This window comes from Corvus moneduloides, chromosome 3 (genome assembly GCF_009650955.1).
Source record: "Corvus moneduloides isolate bCorMon1 chromosome 3, bCorMon1.pri, whole genome shotgun sequence".
Classification (NCBI taxonomy): Eukaryota; Metazoa; Chordata; class Aves; order Passeriformes; family Corvidae; genus Corvus; species Corvus moneduloides.
The window spans coordinates 115696385-115712220 of NC_045478.1; the positions used below are offsets into that span (position 1 = coordinate 115696385).

Below are 15836 nucleotides of genomic sequence, written 5' to 3' on the forward strand. Positions count from 1 at the left end.
AGTTGGGAAGAACTGGAGAACTTCAGGATCTGTCCTAGCATGCATCTTAGATGGGAAATTTCGTTTGTTTATAAAATTATTAGCTCTAACACCTCTTTTTCTTCTTCCCCTTAAAAAAAAAGTTTTAATTGCTAGTTAGTATCATCTAAGCTCCATGATTCCAGATCAATGTGAGCAAAATCTGACATGTTTTCTGTGTCTCCAGCAGAAGCATATCTTGAAAGTCTGGTAAGAATCTAGAATTCCCTGCAATCCATATCCCTCGGTGTAAACAAAACAAATGATGGTTTTGACCATCTCATTCTTTTAAACGTGAAAATTGGATCTAGAAGTTCCAACCTCTGAACTTTAAAATATAGTATTACTTTTGACTTTCACTAGATGTCATGTAACCAGCAAAAGTGAAGGCAATGAAGTAAAATAACAGATTAAAAACCAGGACTGTTAAAAGTGAGACAAATAATTTTTCTAGCAACTTACAGAGGTCTATTATAATGTAATTTGTCTCCAAGTTGGCAGCCAGCAGAGCTCACATTGAATGTAAGCCAGGCCTTTAAAGCTCTAATATTACGACTGGAAATCACAAGAGGGTTTGATTTATGTAAAAACTGAGGAAGATCAGACAACAAGAGATGAACAGCCATGTATGTTTTCAATCATTCCTTCCATCTAAAAATTAAATGTATTATTTCCAATTCATAGCAGGTTGGCTTTTTGTTCTTTTCATATTTTGATAGAATCCAAAAATAACAGTAAGTTGTGCCATCACATACTTTTTTAGCAAACAAAGCAAATAACCAAAATACTGTGGGTTTTCTAAATAAGGTCTTAGAAACCTACGTTATATGTGACCTATATTTAAAAGTACTAATTAATTTGCTTTGTGTTTGTCTTAAATCATGTTCAATGCCTTAGTCAGCTCTGATAAAAGCAACACTGGTACCTCTGATGGCACAGTAATTTTCATTAATTCCTAGAGTACTTTAAAGAACTGTTACTTTCTTAATGTAAAAATGGACCTTTTCATGTAGAGGACTACGTTACTGCATTCCTGTAAGAAGCAAGACCAAGTGGCAAAAAGGTGTATTCTGAAGTTTTCTGTCCTTAACATACAGCATTATAAATGAGAGTATTTTTGTCTGGATTCTGGATCCAGTCTAGATGAATGTCACCTAAGGTCATTACTACTTTGTCCCTCATCACTAACATATGAGTAATCCCTACTCAGGGCTGTTCCAGCTCTGTATTTCAGCCATGCAACACTGCTGAGTTTTAAACAACATTGCTTGTAGCCTCCAGTGAGCCCACTGGCAAACCCTGCTCCTCTCCCATCCTCATAGACACCCGATCCGACGGCTGGTTGCCACATTTTCATGGGCAAGTGCTCCTGGACTTCGTCCCATGAGCTCCTTGGCACTGCACAAATCCTTTCGCATTGAAATCCTGCCCAGTGCACTTAGACCTTTCTCCTTTTGTATTTCTGGGACAAGGTAGGAGGGAAAGGACGACTGAGGCAGATGGGGTGTGTAGTGACTTCTGACAGTGGGATCAAAGATGGGCATTGTAAATGTGAGCAGAAAAACTGCCCAGTGCAGTCAGCAATGCGTGTGGCTGAACCGCTGCTCAAAGGGGCTGGCAGGTGGTCCATGAAAAATGCAAGTTAACAGAAGTGGTTACCAAAAGGACTGTGAATAGCAAAGGGACTGGTTTAGGGCGGCTGTGATTGCCACAGGTGATTAAGGCTGAAATCAGTTCTGTGGAATGTAAAACGCTCAAGCAGAAGCTGCTTCCCTTCCTCATTGCCCTGTCTGCTTTTCCCCTTAGGTTAATGCGTGGGCTCTCAAAGAGGGAGTAGATCCATGAGCTGGCCCAAGAATGGATGCCTTGGGCTTTGGAGGACTTAGGGACAGGTTGGTCCTTTTCCTTAGCAGAAGTAATGACTGAGCAGCATCAGCAGGGAGAGAACCTGAGATGTGCAGGGATGAGCAATGCCTCTGGTAGCCAAGAGTTTAAGGGTGTCCTTGCAGTTGGAGTGGGAAAGAAGGTCTGTAATTTCTGAACCAAGCAGAAGTTAGACAATTTTTTTCACACATTTCTCGTTTGGTGAATTTTAGAGCTCCCTATCAGGAAACTAAATACAAGTGCCTAGGAACCAAAACCACGTCAGAGTGAAAATCAAGCACAGTACATGTGAAATCAGCTCTGGCATTTGTTGCAGTTACCTAAACAGATCTTTTTCTTTAAGCTCTAATCTGATGTGAAAATACCATGTTAAGGGAAGCAGTCTTCATTATTCTATATTTTGGTGTCCAAGTGCTCAACTTTGCAAAATAACTGTTTTGTTAGCAGGGTATTAATTTTAATTTATTTTAATGAAATAAAAGCCACAACCTTTATGCTCCAGAGAAGCTCATCTGTATCATGAGATCCATCATCTCAATCCAGAAGAGGAGACTGGGCACTTCAGTGAACATCCCAAGTGTAAGCAGGGAACAATTCTGTGCTCTGTATGCCCTCTAAGGAGGAGTAGAAATGCTTCACAGGGTGGTGGCATACCGCTACTTGCAGCACTCGTGTAGTAAAATCAAAACAGGTGTAGCAGACCACACTTAAAAGGAATATAAATCTATCACTTAAGTTATCTGCTTTTCTTAAGAGGCCCAAAATTTACCTTTGATAGCAAAGTAAGTTGACTTGGTAAACAAAGATGATTTTGTCACAGAATAACAGCCTTGTTTTTCTGTGAGATACATTTTCTGAAGACAAAAAGTACAAAATACAGAAAAAGGGTAACAGTAATGAATTTAGTTGCGTATTAAGATGTAGTTTCAAAATGCAAATTCTGTTCTAAGATAAACCTGCACTGATTTTTGTACTGATCTCAACTTCACCAAAATGTGAATTTGCTGATAGAGCTCATGAGCTTGTCTGAGGGATGAGAATGGGTATTTTTTTTTCCTCGTTTTGAATCTTGAAGATCAGAACTTCCCCAGTAAGAGAATGATTCTGCTAATTATTCTTAAATCGTAGTGAACTTAGGAATCTTGAAGTCTCTCTGTTGCAATGGGATCAGTATCACAGAATTTGAAGAGTAGGATGCTGTGAAGACTTCCTACTGAAATTGTATCATACCCTGAGTGCAATAAGCCAGTTTGGGTTTGGACGAAATCATTAGCCATGGAGAACTGCAGAGAGCAACCAAGCAGGTCAAAATCCGTAACAATAATGAGATGATCTAACCTGTGGAGAAAGCCTAGTTCAGGAGTTACTTAGTTGCCAACTTGACCTGTTTTGCCACAATATGTATTCTTAAACTGTCATATTTAAACCTTCACCATACTTTGTGGGCATGAAGAAGAATGTTCGCTGATTCTGAAAACCAGTTTTCTGTGAGTCTTGGCTTCCTGATTTCCTGTAGCTGTCACTGGGAGATGACTGTCCTACCTACTGCAGTGGCCAGTATCTACCCAGTATGCATTCACCTCACTGTTCAAGGAATAAAGACAAAACCTTGCAGGGATTTACTACTTGTGGTTATTTTGGCAACAAGTGATGACTGCATTTTTTAAGTTGCATTTCTCAAAAGTCCCATGTCTTATGATTTGGCCCCCCTGAAAAGCTGGCTGACAGATTGCAATCACACCGAGTTAGAGCTTTCTGAGCTGCAATGGAATGAGCGTTGGAAATAATCGCGTGTGGGTGTTGAGCAGCCGGGAGTATCTGGAATGCTAAATAGACAGGTCCAGGATGCTGGAGTATTTTCCTCATCTGAAGTAGCTCATTATCTGGAAAAAACATTATTTTACTGGCTGGAAGTCAAACAAGGGGCCTCTTCATATGGAGAGGAAGCAACAAGCATGCCTGGAGGAGACTGCAGGCTTATTTATGCTACCTGCGAAGATCAGCCAGTCTTTCAGGGGGATTGATGATGTGGTGTTTGAGTGGATTGATTCCAGCCTTCAGTTGCTATTCTCCTCTTGCATGCAATCATCCAGGTAATAGTTCCTGTTTGTATTTCTTGGTGCATTCAGCTTCTTTTTCTGTTGACTGTAGAAGTGAGTTGCAAAGTTCCTAACTGAAGATGGAATGGTTGATATAGGGGTGTATTTCTATGTGCTTGCCTTTTTTGCTGTTCTCTTTTCCTTGTGGCCACTTCCCAGACACATCCTTCATTAAAGCATTAAAGTTGTCTTGAATTGATTGTTTAAGGGTGTCCTCTCACCTGGGTTAAAAAGGATAGAAAAGGGATGTGAGTCTTCTCCTCTTCTACTGCCCTTTCCCAGCATCTCTGTCCTTAACAGGTGTCTGAAAGTACTGAAGCCTCCCAAACCAAAGGCTCAGGAACTTCTTGCCTGGAACATCTTTTGTAAAACCTCATTGAAGTCTAAGGACTTTAATAGCCACTTTTACCCAGAATAAATTAAACGAGCAGATAAGCTCTTTATCATATTAGGAAGTAAAACCAGTAGAGCGTGCTTCAAAAGACAAAGCGCAAGAAGAAATCTAAAATAATCAACAAGAAATTGAACAAAAAACCCCAAAGGCTTTAAAACACAGCTGGAATCTTTGTAAAAGGAATAAAGAAAACCTTTCACTTCAAACCTGGATGCTGTGGAATGATTTACAGAATGAGAACACCTTTTTATTGGAGTAGCAACACAAATCTACAGAAAGGTAAGGACCAGAAAATAGGAAAAGAACCCCAAGAAATATTTGGCCAGTTTGAAAACTGTCACTGGCAGCAGAGGACAAGTTAAGTAAAGGCATCAAAAAACAAGTGAAAACAGACATTTGGATTTGAAATCCAGTTCTGGAAAATGGTACAGGACCAAATGCTGACAAGGCTTTAGCTTCCCCCTAAAGAACGAAGGGCTCCGTGATACTGTCTATCTATCAGTGTGACAGCCCTACCTCTGGAATTTGAACCTATTGCCAACTTCAAGGAGATTTGACAGTCAGGTCAAGTCAAAATATGTGTAGCTGGGAGTCAGACACATGTTGTGCTGCCTCTTTCTTAGCCACACACGGAACAGCTGGACAGAGAAAGGGAAAATGGGAGACAGAAGGTGCTTAGGACCTTACACAGGACAGAGAGGTGAATGCACAAGGTCAAATCAAAGCTGCCTCGGTGATGGCCAATGCTGTGCATCGAAGAAGGGCTGCAGCCAGAAGGCAAATGCGTTGCAACACTTCCACAACACCCTCCTTTTCCCTCAAATCAGTCTGTCCTAGCTCAAATGTACCTATTGCCATTTAAGAAGCAAAAAAAGTACTTTGAGGTGTCTCCTTGGTTCACTTCAGCACTGTGAAGAATAACAAGGGCTTTAAAAAAAAAAAACACAACAAAAAATATGGAAACAAAGCAACTCGCAACTGGGATTTGGACCTCAGGTTAAAATCTGTGAAAGAAGGCCAAAGATCTTCTGAGGGTTTGTGGACTGCATATTTCCTTGTAGTTTTGTCCAACAGAATAGGAAGCACCTGGTAATGTGGAAGACAAAAGCTGCTCTCCAAAAGCCACATAGTTTTGTGTGCCAAAAACTTGTGTTGAAAAAGACTTGCATTTGCTCCTGACATATCTTGCATTGTTAAAAAAATGTAAGGCTGGTCTTTGAAAAAATAAGTCAATAATACAAAAGTGGAAGCACATTTTTGTTGGGAAAAAAGCCATAATAAGTGTTCCTGTCACTATTAGGCAGGCCAGGAAGGAGCCTTCTGAATTCCTGGGGGAGATCCTGTGTAGGACAATTAGGATGTGGTGGAGATGAAATAAAATCTGGGGGTGAAAAAGTTAGTTTCCAGATGTCCTTATCCACAGCAGGGGCATTTGGCCTAGATGTTCTTCAAGGCTCCATCCAACTCAAACCATTCTATGGTTCTATGGGGTTTTTTTTGGTTCTTGCCAGTTCAGTGCAAGTTCCTGTTAATGTCTAATACACAATATAACCTGTGTTCGCCACAAACATGAAAGCAAATGACGCTTTTCTTGATGATGGCACGAAGTGTAAGCAATCTGTTACTAGTTATTATTTGCTACGAAATGTATTTGGGCTAGTGAATGAAATTGGTGTTATAGGAAGTCCTGTAGTCAGTGCTGCAGAAACATAATTTGTCAAAATTCGCTTAAAAAACGTAAGTCTGGCGGGCGAGCTCCTGCCGGCTGTCGGGTGGAAACGAAGCCGCTGCTGCGGGCGCTGAGGGCAGCGCCGTGAGGGGGCCGCGCCCAGGCTCTCCGCGTGCCGTCAGGGCCGGGCGGCGGGAGAGGCGGCACCGCGGCGCCCCTCGGTCGCTCTGCCCGGGTGAGGCCTCGCTGTAAAACCTGAGCCCGCCTGAGCACAAACAGCGCCGCGCTGCTGGTGCTGAGGCACAGCCATCGGAGTGTCGGCCCGGCCGCCCTGCGCTCCGCTCGCCCCACGGCCGCTCCCTTGACGGGCTTTCGGGCCCTGCAGGGTCTCCCGGGCGGGAGGGGGCTGCGAGCGGCTGAGCGGTCCCTGCTGCCTCGGCGTGACCCTCGCGTATGTTTGTCTTTCTCCCAGCGCCTGCTTAGGATTCAAAGTTACTTTTGCAGTGCGGTCAGGGCTTTGGGCGGCTTCCACGAGACCAGATTGCTCAGAGCTCCGTTCAACCTGGCCTTGAATGCTTCTAGGGATGGGGCGTCCACAGCTTCTCTGGGCAACCTGTGCCAGTGCCTCACCACCCTCACAGCTAGAAACTTCCTCCTAATATCTAATCTGAACCTATGCTCTGTCTAAAGCCATTCCTCCCTGTCCTGTTACTCCATGCTCTAGTGAATAGTCCCTCTCCATCTTTCTTGTAGGCTCCCTTCAGGTACTGGGAGGCCACAGTTAGGTCACCCCTGAGCCTCCTCTTCTCGAGGCTGAACAAGCCCAGTTCTCTCAGCCTTTCCTCAAGGAGAACTGCTCCATCCCTCTGATCGTCTTGGTGGCTTCCTCTGGACTCACTCTAACAGCTCCATGCCCATCCTGTGCTGCAGACCCCAGATCTGGACACAGCACTGCAGGTGGGGTCACATTTGAGTGAGGCAGAGGGGCAGAATCCCCTCTCTCACCTGCTGCCCACAGGGCTCTGGATGCAGCCCAGAACAGGGTTGGTTTCTGGGCTGCCAGAGCACATTGCCACCTCATGTCCAGCCTCTCATCCACCAGCACCCCCAAATCCTTAAACGATTTTTATTCATGTTCTTCAGGAGTCACACTACTGTGTATTCCTCCGCTGTTTCTGTAGCTATACGGATGTAGAACAGGGAACTGTGTAACAAGGAGGATCAAGATCAGGACTGATGAAAGTATAACAGCCAGGAAGGAGAACTAATAAATACTAGGAGAACGTTGAAAGTGAAAGGATGGGTCGAATGTGATCTTACAAAGGGGAAGCAGCAATTTCTTGAATGAAATGGAAATGAAGAATATTTTGAGATGGAAGTGGTTTGACCAAACTGATTTGATGTGGAGGAAGTGTTATGAAAGTATTGAGATTAAGTCAACCATATGTAAAAACAAATATATCCTGACACACAAATATATGCAAAGGCCTAATTAGGATTCTCAGTCTGATGTTACGCTCCTAGTTAAAGTGGCATCTCTATCCTCATTTTCAAATGCAATGGCAGACCAAGATACAGCAGTGGGCTGAGACAGCCACACACTCACACCCTCTGGCCTGGCCTTGCCTTGACATTCCCAGCCTCTGGCTGCCAGGCAACAGCCTTGTGACATCACAGCTGATGCCACCACCTTGCACAGACCCCGTGGGCACTGCTCGGCTCAGCTCAGGGTGAGGGCGAGAGATCGCAGCTCCTCAGGCAGCTCCGCCATGCTCCGCCCGGGGCTCTCCCTGCTCCTGGCGCTCTGCGTGGCCTCGCTGCTCCCCAGCACCCTCAGAGCTCACAGCTGTCCCAGCAGGAACACGGCCCGGCTGCACGTGCCAGCCCAGGACGTGCAGCAGCCGGACACTGGCACAGGCAGTGCCAGCCTGTGGTTGGTGCAGGTGCACTGCTGCACCTTCTTAGCCCTGTCCCTGCTGCTCGCCGTGCTTTGCCTTGGATGCAGCCTCCGGAGAAAAGCCGAGAGGCAGCGCAGGGAGGTGAGGGCTGGGGACCAGGCAGCTGGGATGGTGCCAGGGGGCCGGGAGCTACAACGTGTAGGGAGAGGACTGCCAGCCCCTGTGCAGAGGAAAGCCTGGGCAGGCACCAAGGGTCCTCTGCCTCTTCCCCAGCCCTGTGCCCGAGCCCAGAGGCAGAGGTGGGGCTCAGCCCCCTTCCTCCCAGGAGGAAACAAGGACAGGCTGAGGCACAAGAACAAGACAGATCCTGCCCGAGGTCTTCTCCACACAAGCTGTGGCCTGGGGCAGCCCAGCCAGGCCCCAGCTTCCCCAGGAGAGCCCAAGGGGCTCAGCCCCCTGAGTCCCCTCTGCCCCTTTCACCGTGCTCCCTGCCCCGTGTCTCCCAGGAGAAGGCCTGGACACGCTCAGCTTGGCCACGGACCTGCTGCCTGGCTGACTGCCCCCCCCTCCATGACGAGGTGATCGGCCGGCAGGAGGAGAACTCTGCCTCCATCAAGAGCTACCTGAGGCACCTGCCTGCGGGGGGACGTGCTCCAGAGAGGAAGGAACAAAAAAGCGTGGAAGGACTTAGACGAGGAGGCAGCGCTTTTCTCTGATTGAGAAAACAACACCTGCTAGGCAAATGGAGCAATATACTGCAAGATTTCCAATCCAGCTTTTTTATTATTATTAAAATTATTTATTAAATAAGACAGCTTTTATTAGTAGTGAATGAAATTGTTGTCAGAGAGATACCATAGAAATTTAATTGTAATGAAAATTGTAAAAATTGTAGTCTGGCTGAAGCAGGTGATTTTTTGTCAGCTTGTTTGCAGAGAATGAATGGTACTCTCCGCTGTTGCAGGAACCAGTGTAACAGCTACATGTTGGGCTTACTTCTAGGAAAACAAAAGTGAGAAGTTAAAATCTGCTTCATCTAGAGGGATGAGGATAATCTTTTACATAAAAGATATCCTTTCGCTTCTCATGATGGAGCTTGAGCAAGAGATCAAGTGAATTCTGCAAACAGAACAACCTTGTCTTGATCTAATAAAAGCTTTAGAGTTTCAACTTTAAAAGGCTGAGCTTTGCAAATGAGAATTTGAGGTGTCAGCTAAAATAAATTTACAATATAAGTAAATCCATAAGGACATCTGGACTCATCATGGATCTACAAAGAAGAGGAGCAGGGCCTGGAAGTGTGGAGGCACTTTGGGAGAGTGTGGACTGGGATAATGAAATGTCTCACACATACAAAGCTGGTTCCCAGGACTGATGATAGTGACCATCAGAGAAGGTATCAGGGAAATGGGATTCATATACAGCTGCCCTCGATCCTGGGAAGGCAGCTTCAGAAAGCAGTGTGTCACCTCTACAACAAAGTGGACAGAAAATAATAAAAACTTAGTATCTCTAGCAGAACACAATAGTCAAATGCTCATTGAAGCAGAAAGATGTAAAGTATCTGACTGTTCCAAGAATTTCCTACCAAGTCTATTATGAAATAAATGTATTTTTAATCAGTAAGTTTAGTTTTGATTAGCTATCAGAAGTCACATGTGTAGATATACATGTATCCTGAATATCAATATATGTGTGTATTGTGCATTGTATTATATAGTGCACACTGTGTATATATGTATAGTGATATGAAACATATGTATATTGCATATTAATAGATGTATATTGCATATTGGATGATATATTGATGATGTATATCTACATTGTATGTTGATATATAGATGTATTGCATATTGGATGATATATATGTGTACTGATAGAATGTATCTGCGTATGGATATAAATATGTGTATTAACATGACTATGTAGCATATTTGTATATTTGTACATTGCATACTGTATGATATATTTTGATATAGATGTATATTGCATATATATATATATTGGTACATTATATACTGTATGACCTGTATATTGGTTATATATATCGATATGATATATATGTATATTGATATGAGAGATATATATTGCCCTGGGGGTAACAACACCGGAGGCCGCTATCCACCCCCTTGAGACACAGATCACCTCTGAGCTGCTTTCTCAGGAGGCCGTGCCCAGTGCCGATGGCACCGCAGCGCCGGCCCGGACGGGGAAGCGCGGCCCGCGCCCCCCGCCATGCGCGCCCCGCGCGCCATTGGCCCCGCGGAACGCCAATCAGCACTGGCGCCACTTCCGGCGCGGGGCGCGCCCCGGCCAATGGGCGCAGGGCGGGGGCGGGACGCCTCATGCTCACCGAGGCAACGGCCGGGCGGGCGGTCCCGGATGGCGGCGGTGCAGGGTGAGTGCGGCGCCGCGGGGCTGCCCTGCCCCGCCGCTCCCGCCTGCCCCGGCGCGGCCTCTTCCGCGTGCCCTGCCCGCGGGGCCGCACGGGCCGGGAACGCGCCGCCAACGCGCCGCCAACGCGCCGCGCCGCGAGGCGGCCGCGCGCGGGCTCGGGCGGTCCGCGCGTCCGCCGCGCGGGGTCTGCCCCGGGTGACGTCACGGGCCGCGGCCCCGCGTGACGTCACGGGCCGGGCGGCGGGAGCGCCGCGCCGCCGGGATCGGGGTGGGCGCGAGGGAGTTGGGGCCCCTGCGCTCCGCTCGCGCCGCGGCCGCTCCCGGCGGGACTCTTGCGGCGTCAGCCCGGGCGGGAGGGGGCTGCCTCGGCGGGACCCGCGCGTGTGTTTGTGTTTCTCCGAGCGCCTGTTCAGGATTCAGAGTTACTTTTGCCGTGCAGTCAGAGCTCTGGGTGCTTTGGTAAAATCATTGTGCTTCCTGTTCTCCAGCAGTCACGCTGATGTGTATTCTTGCACCGTTTCTGTCGCTGTACAGATGGAGAGCAGGGAACGTGTAGCAAGGAGGAGTGAAATCAGGAGCGGTGGAAGTTTGACAGCCAGGAGGGAGAACTGGTAAATCCTAGAAGAGGCTTGAAAGGGAAAAGTTGAGTCTAGTGGGAGAGTGGGAGCTTAAGAAGTGGAAGCAGCAGGTTTGTGAATGAGATCTACAAGGACTTGAAGAAGAGTTTGAGGTGGGAGGGGTTTGAGAAAATTGAGTTGGTGGGGAGGAAGTGTTACAAACTGAAGCAAACGAGAGAGATAGGTTGCCTCTGTGTTCTCTAGTAGAAACAGAAACATCCTTAGACCCAGCTGTATGCAAAAGGCTAATTAGGATTTTCAGCCTGCAGTTACACTGTTAGTAAGTCTTTATGTGACATCTCCATCTTAATTTTCAAAAGCCATTTAATCATCATCATTGCTTTCCCTTCCACCACACTATTTCTTCCATTCCTGTGAGAGTTTAAATTCCTTACTTGCTCCTCTGTCACTTCACTGAAGTCTGTGCTGTACCCTTGTTTCTGTACGGTGTAACAAGATGCAACAAAGAAGACCAATAGTTGCTGGAGCCTTCTTTACTATTACTATTAAAAAGGAAGTAAATGCAGTGATTAATACTTTAATTTTAGCTCTGAAGTATATACCAGTGACCATTACAGTTGGATGTAATCCATAAATGCTCTTTCTCTCTGCAGAGCCTGTGTATTGTAGCGGCCTTTCATTTTGTATCAAGACATATATAATTATAACAATAAGTTCATATTTAATTTTGAAAAGTAGATTTATAAATGTATGAAGATTACTGTGTATGTTTAGCATTTAAGAAGAAATGATGGTAAATAAATAACTTCCTCCAGAGCTGTGCTAATTCTTCTTATCAAAAGAACGATTATGGCAAACCAGCTGGTTTGTTCTGTGGCAGTGCTGAATCTTGCTAAACATCATTTGCATGGTTTGGGTCATGTAAATGGAGTGGTATTTAATTACTGGAGTAAGCCATATAGCATTTGCAAAGTCAGTGGTTTAAGTCTTATGCATTAAACATCTCATTTTTCCACTTCTGTGGAAGTGGAAAAACACTTTCCAGTGTTCTTGGGTTACAAAGTCCTTTTCGAGATGGTAGGAGTGATAGATGTTATACTGGAATATAGAGGTGTAGAGTCTGAGAATGGTTTGGCTTGAAAGGGACCTTAAAATTAATCTAGTTCTTAATATATAACCTATCTTAATATATTACAGAGGTTTTCTCCATTTCTGCATTAACACTACATGCTTTTCACTTCCTTAAGCAATTCAACATGTAGAATGTCTCTATTTTGCCTGTTAAACTAGACAAATGGTTTTGTGTCAGGATTAATGTGCAGTAAAAGCTGTGGATAAGAGCAGCAGTAAATACAAAGAGTTTGTTTGGCAGCTCCTGATATATACATCGTTCTATATTGTTACTTTTTTGTTTCATGTACTAGACATTATTGACAATATTTCCATTAGCTTTATAAAAACATTAAATTCCTTAAAAATCTTAAGGGTAACCATCAAAACCAATAGAGTTACTAAGTTATTTGAGCTTGACTTAAGCATGTTGTGGTTCACTAGTAATCATGGTAGCTCTGCTTACCCAGGCAAACATTATTGCACTGTTTCAGGCTTATTTGGTTTTGGTTTAGAAATACTTTGTCATTTAAAAAAAGTTAATTTTTTTTTCTTTTCCTGCTGCAAATTAGTGGGGAATTATGAGGAGATGGGATGAAACAGTATGGAAGAATAGGAATTCATTAAAGGATCTTAAACAGCTATTCCTTGCAAAAGAAAGGAAAAGGTATGGTGTTTTAAAGGGTTACTCATGTGCTAGTAAGATGGGCGGAGAAATAAGCTGTATTGTTGAAAAACAGGACACCATGGAAAGCAAAACTTATATTAACAATTCCTTCCAGTGTCTGGCAAGATCATGAGGTTCAAGTTATGTTGTAGTGAAAAGGCTGCTTTCAGCTTGCAACATGAACTTTGATTATTTAAGTCTCATTAGTGCTGTTGGCTAGGGAAGAGGCAGAACTCGGAAGCCCTCCTTTGGAGCGGTGTGTTCCCCTTGGTTCAAACCTGTCTCCCAGAAGTTCATTCTGAGGTTATTTGTGTGAAATTCATCTCTTGAAATCAGTGTCTAACATATACATCTGATCTGGTTTTAGGATGATTTCTCTCCAGAGTTTATTTTTGAATGGAATTGTGCTCCTTCCCAGTAGAAGATGGTGATCCTAATGTATGATCATGGAGAAGGGGATAAGTTCAGTAGAAGTGTTACCTTCCAAATCATCTCAGGTTACAGCTGTAAAAGTGGTGGTCAAAGAGCCCGAAGCAAAGCAAACCCAAAGAGGGAAACGAGTGGGATTTGTGCTTGTCCATGCAGGTAAGGTGTGGAAGCAGAACAGTGGGAATGGAAATAATGTATATTTTGATATCAAACTAGATATCAACAAAAATTTTATAGTGGTTTTGGACTGCTAGTGTGCTAACAAAGTGACATTAACTCTGTGTGCAAATCTGGGAATGGGGAGTTTGATTGGAAGTTGCACTGGAAACTCTTAATCAAAATGTATCTATTCGGGTATTCTGGATGGTATGTTTTTTATCCTTGACAAAGAAAACCCCTAAATTTAAGTGATTATAAAATGTCATATTCTGCAGTTGTCTGCTAAGCTTGGCAAACCTACAAAATGGAGGAGATATTTCAGTCTGTTTCTTTATCTTTGGAAGGATCAAATACAGTCGTTTCATTAGTGATGATTTCTTGTCTAACTTGTTCGTGAGGACAGTCCAGCTGAGACCTTCTGAAACCTCCTTGGGCTGTTTGTTGCAGAACTCTTTTTACTCTTTTGAGATTTTTCTTCCAAGTCTATTTTTTTGATCTTGTTCTTGTTTAAGTGAGTTACTGTTTATTCATTCCGCATGTAATGAAGGGCTCCTCTACTGAGATCTGATAGAAAAATTATGTGTTATGTGTGTCTTGCTCATAAATTCTTTTCTCACAGGTTCTTTATTAAATACTATGAATCATGAAGTTAACAATGCTTATATCTGGGTGTATATTTGTTTTGAGCATCTGTGTGAGAACATGAGGTGAAATATAGGAAAGTGGCCTGGTGATGCCTAAAATATTTGAAAAGCCTACGTGTTACTTGCTTTATAAAATCATTAAGGTTAAAAAAAACCAAACCCAAACCTCAAATAATTTATTCTGGGTTGATATTTGATGACCCTGGTATTCTATTTTAAGGGCAAATGGAATTGCTCAATATAGTGTCCTTTACTGGGTCACTTTGGTACTAGTATTAAAGCTCATTTTATTAGAGTTTCTCAAAACGAGTATTTCTACACGTCAGCAAAGGGAAGTTTAGATAGACACAAGCACATTTTTAAGTGCAAAACCTGGTAAAACAGAAGTAGATTTTTAAATATAAGTGTGCCACTCTTGTTTTTCTGATGCTGCATTTAGTTGAGTGGTGGCATTGATAAATTTTTCAGGTATGGAAGTAGAGGCAGTGGCTTCAAAATGGGGCAGAATGGTTCAATACAGCAGGATAAAGACTAAAAATAAGAAAAAGGTGAAAAATCTGTATGATCTTCATTGCAAGGAACTGCTTGTTCTAAATTGGGAGTAACAAGCTCTAATAATGTAGAATAAACGTGAGAAAATGAGCAGAATGGTAATTTTGCTAAAAGGAAAATCAGAGTTTGACTTAAAACTGTGAGTTTTGCCCAATAATGAAGAGTAAAGAAAAAAGCTACTCTGGAAATCCTCCAAGAATGAGTGAAACTGGAATCTCTTAGAAAGTGTTTTTAGGAAGAGATTAATGCTGATATATATACCTGCATGCTTCTGGATATATGCTCTGTATCCTGTATTTTACTGGGTCTGTTTGAGTCTGTGTTGGAATGCATAAAGTTGTCAATCATTGGTACAAAAAGGAAATGCCAATGTAATCCAGAGTAAGAAATGCTGTATCTGCCTGTGTCTTAAATCTCTGTGTGAACTACAGGCTGTAGTTTGCCAGGTGCTATAATAGATTTTCCTTTTGCTTCAATTGCAGGTGCAGGTTATCATTCTGAATCCAAAGCTAAAGAGTACAAGCACGTGTGCAAAAGAGCCTGCCAGAAGGTATGTGTTACCAGCTCCACGGGCCTGTACTGGGTACACAAGAAACACCTTTGGTAGCATTGTCCCTTCTGTAGGAATGGACACATCTGGACTGAGCTGCTCGGGCTCTATGTGTTTATAGAGGGAAATGAGGGAAAACAGAGCAGAAACAGTTAACATGATACAGAGACAGGACAGTGTGTGGCCCTGAGATGCAGCAACATTCTCATCAGTGCTGACAAATAGCAGACACCAAAGGAACAGTGGGAGAACAAGAGAAGGTCACAGTGGTACCTACAAGGACTATTCCTACGGCTTCCTGCACTGCTCCAGGGTTTCTGGAGCTAAATATGGTGTCTGTATTTTGATTTCATCCATGTCCACTCTTTGGAGTTTATTTAAACTCTAGCATCCAAGTTGCTCTGTGAACGCAGGGGTTTCCAGAATTATTTTCTTCTTGATAGCTCTTACCCTCTTAATAGGAAGGGAGGTAGAAACAGGAAAAACACAACAAAAAAAAATCAAAGCTGGAAAGGGAGAAATGGCAAGACTTTAATTTCCATTGAAACTAATATGTTTTCATCTCTTCCAAGAACTTTGCTTTGGAACTGGCAAGTCCTGTCTATTAAGTGTTGAATGAGTAGCTGGAAGACCTCTCTCTAGAATTTTTAATGTCTTTTGCTTTCTCCAGGGAGAAGGAGCTTGGGAGCTTGGCAGGATTTTTAGAAGAGTCTGAGTTGGTCTCTGATAATTATCACTTTGTGTTACAGTTTGTTGCTCAATCCTAATACCAATCTAATTTTGTAATG

General features: G+C 43.7%; 1 protein-coding gene across 6 annotated transcripts in view; it reads left to right on the top strand.

Moving 5' to 3' along the window:
• Positions 1 to 10287: 10287 nt before the first annotated feature.
• Positions 10288 to 15836, top strand: part of TASP1 (taspase 1) — an 82224-nt gene continuing 76675 nt past the window's right edge. For 3 of the 6 annotated variants that reach the window (XR_004239161.1, XM_032103656.1, XM_032103660.1), the window contains exons 1-3: positions 10288 to 10360; positions 13082 to 13299; positions 14981 to 15048. Coding sequence is in view for 5 of the 6 variants with exons in the window: in XM_032103656.1 (XP_031959547.1) it covers positions 13155 to 13299; positions 14981 to 15048 (213 nt within the window). In the remaining variant the exon portion in view is untranslated. The other 3 variants (XM_032103658.1, XM_032103659.1, XM_032103657.1) reach the window with 3 other exon arrangements.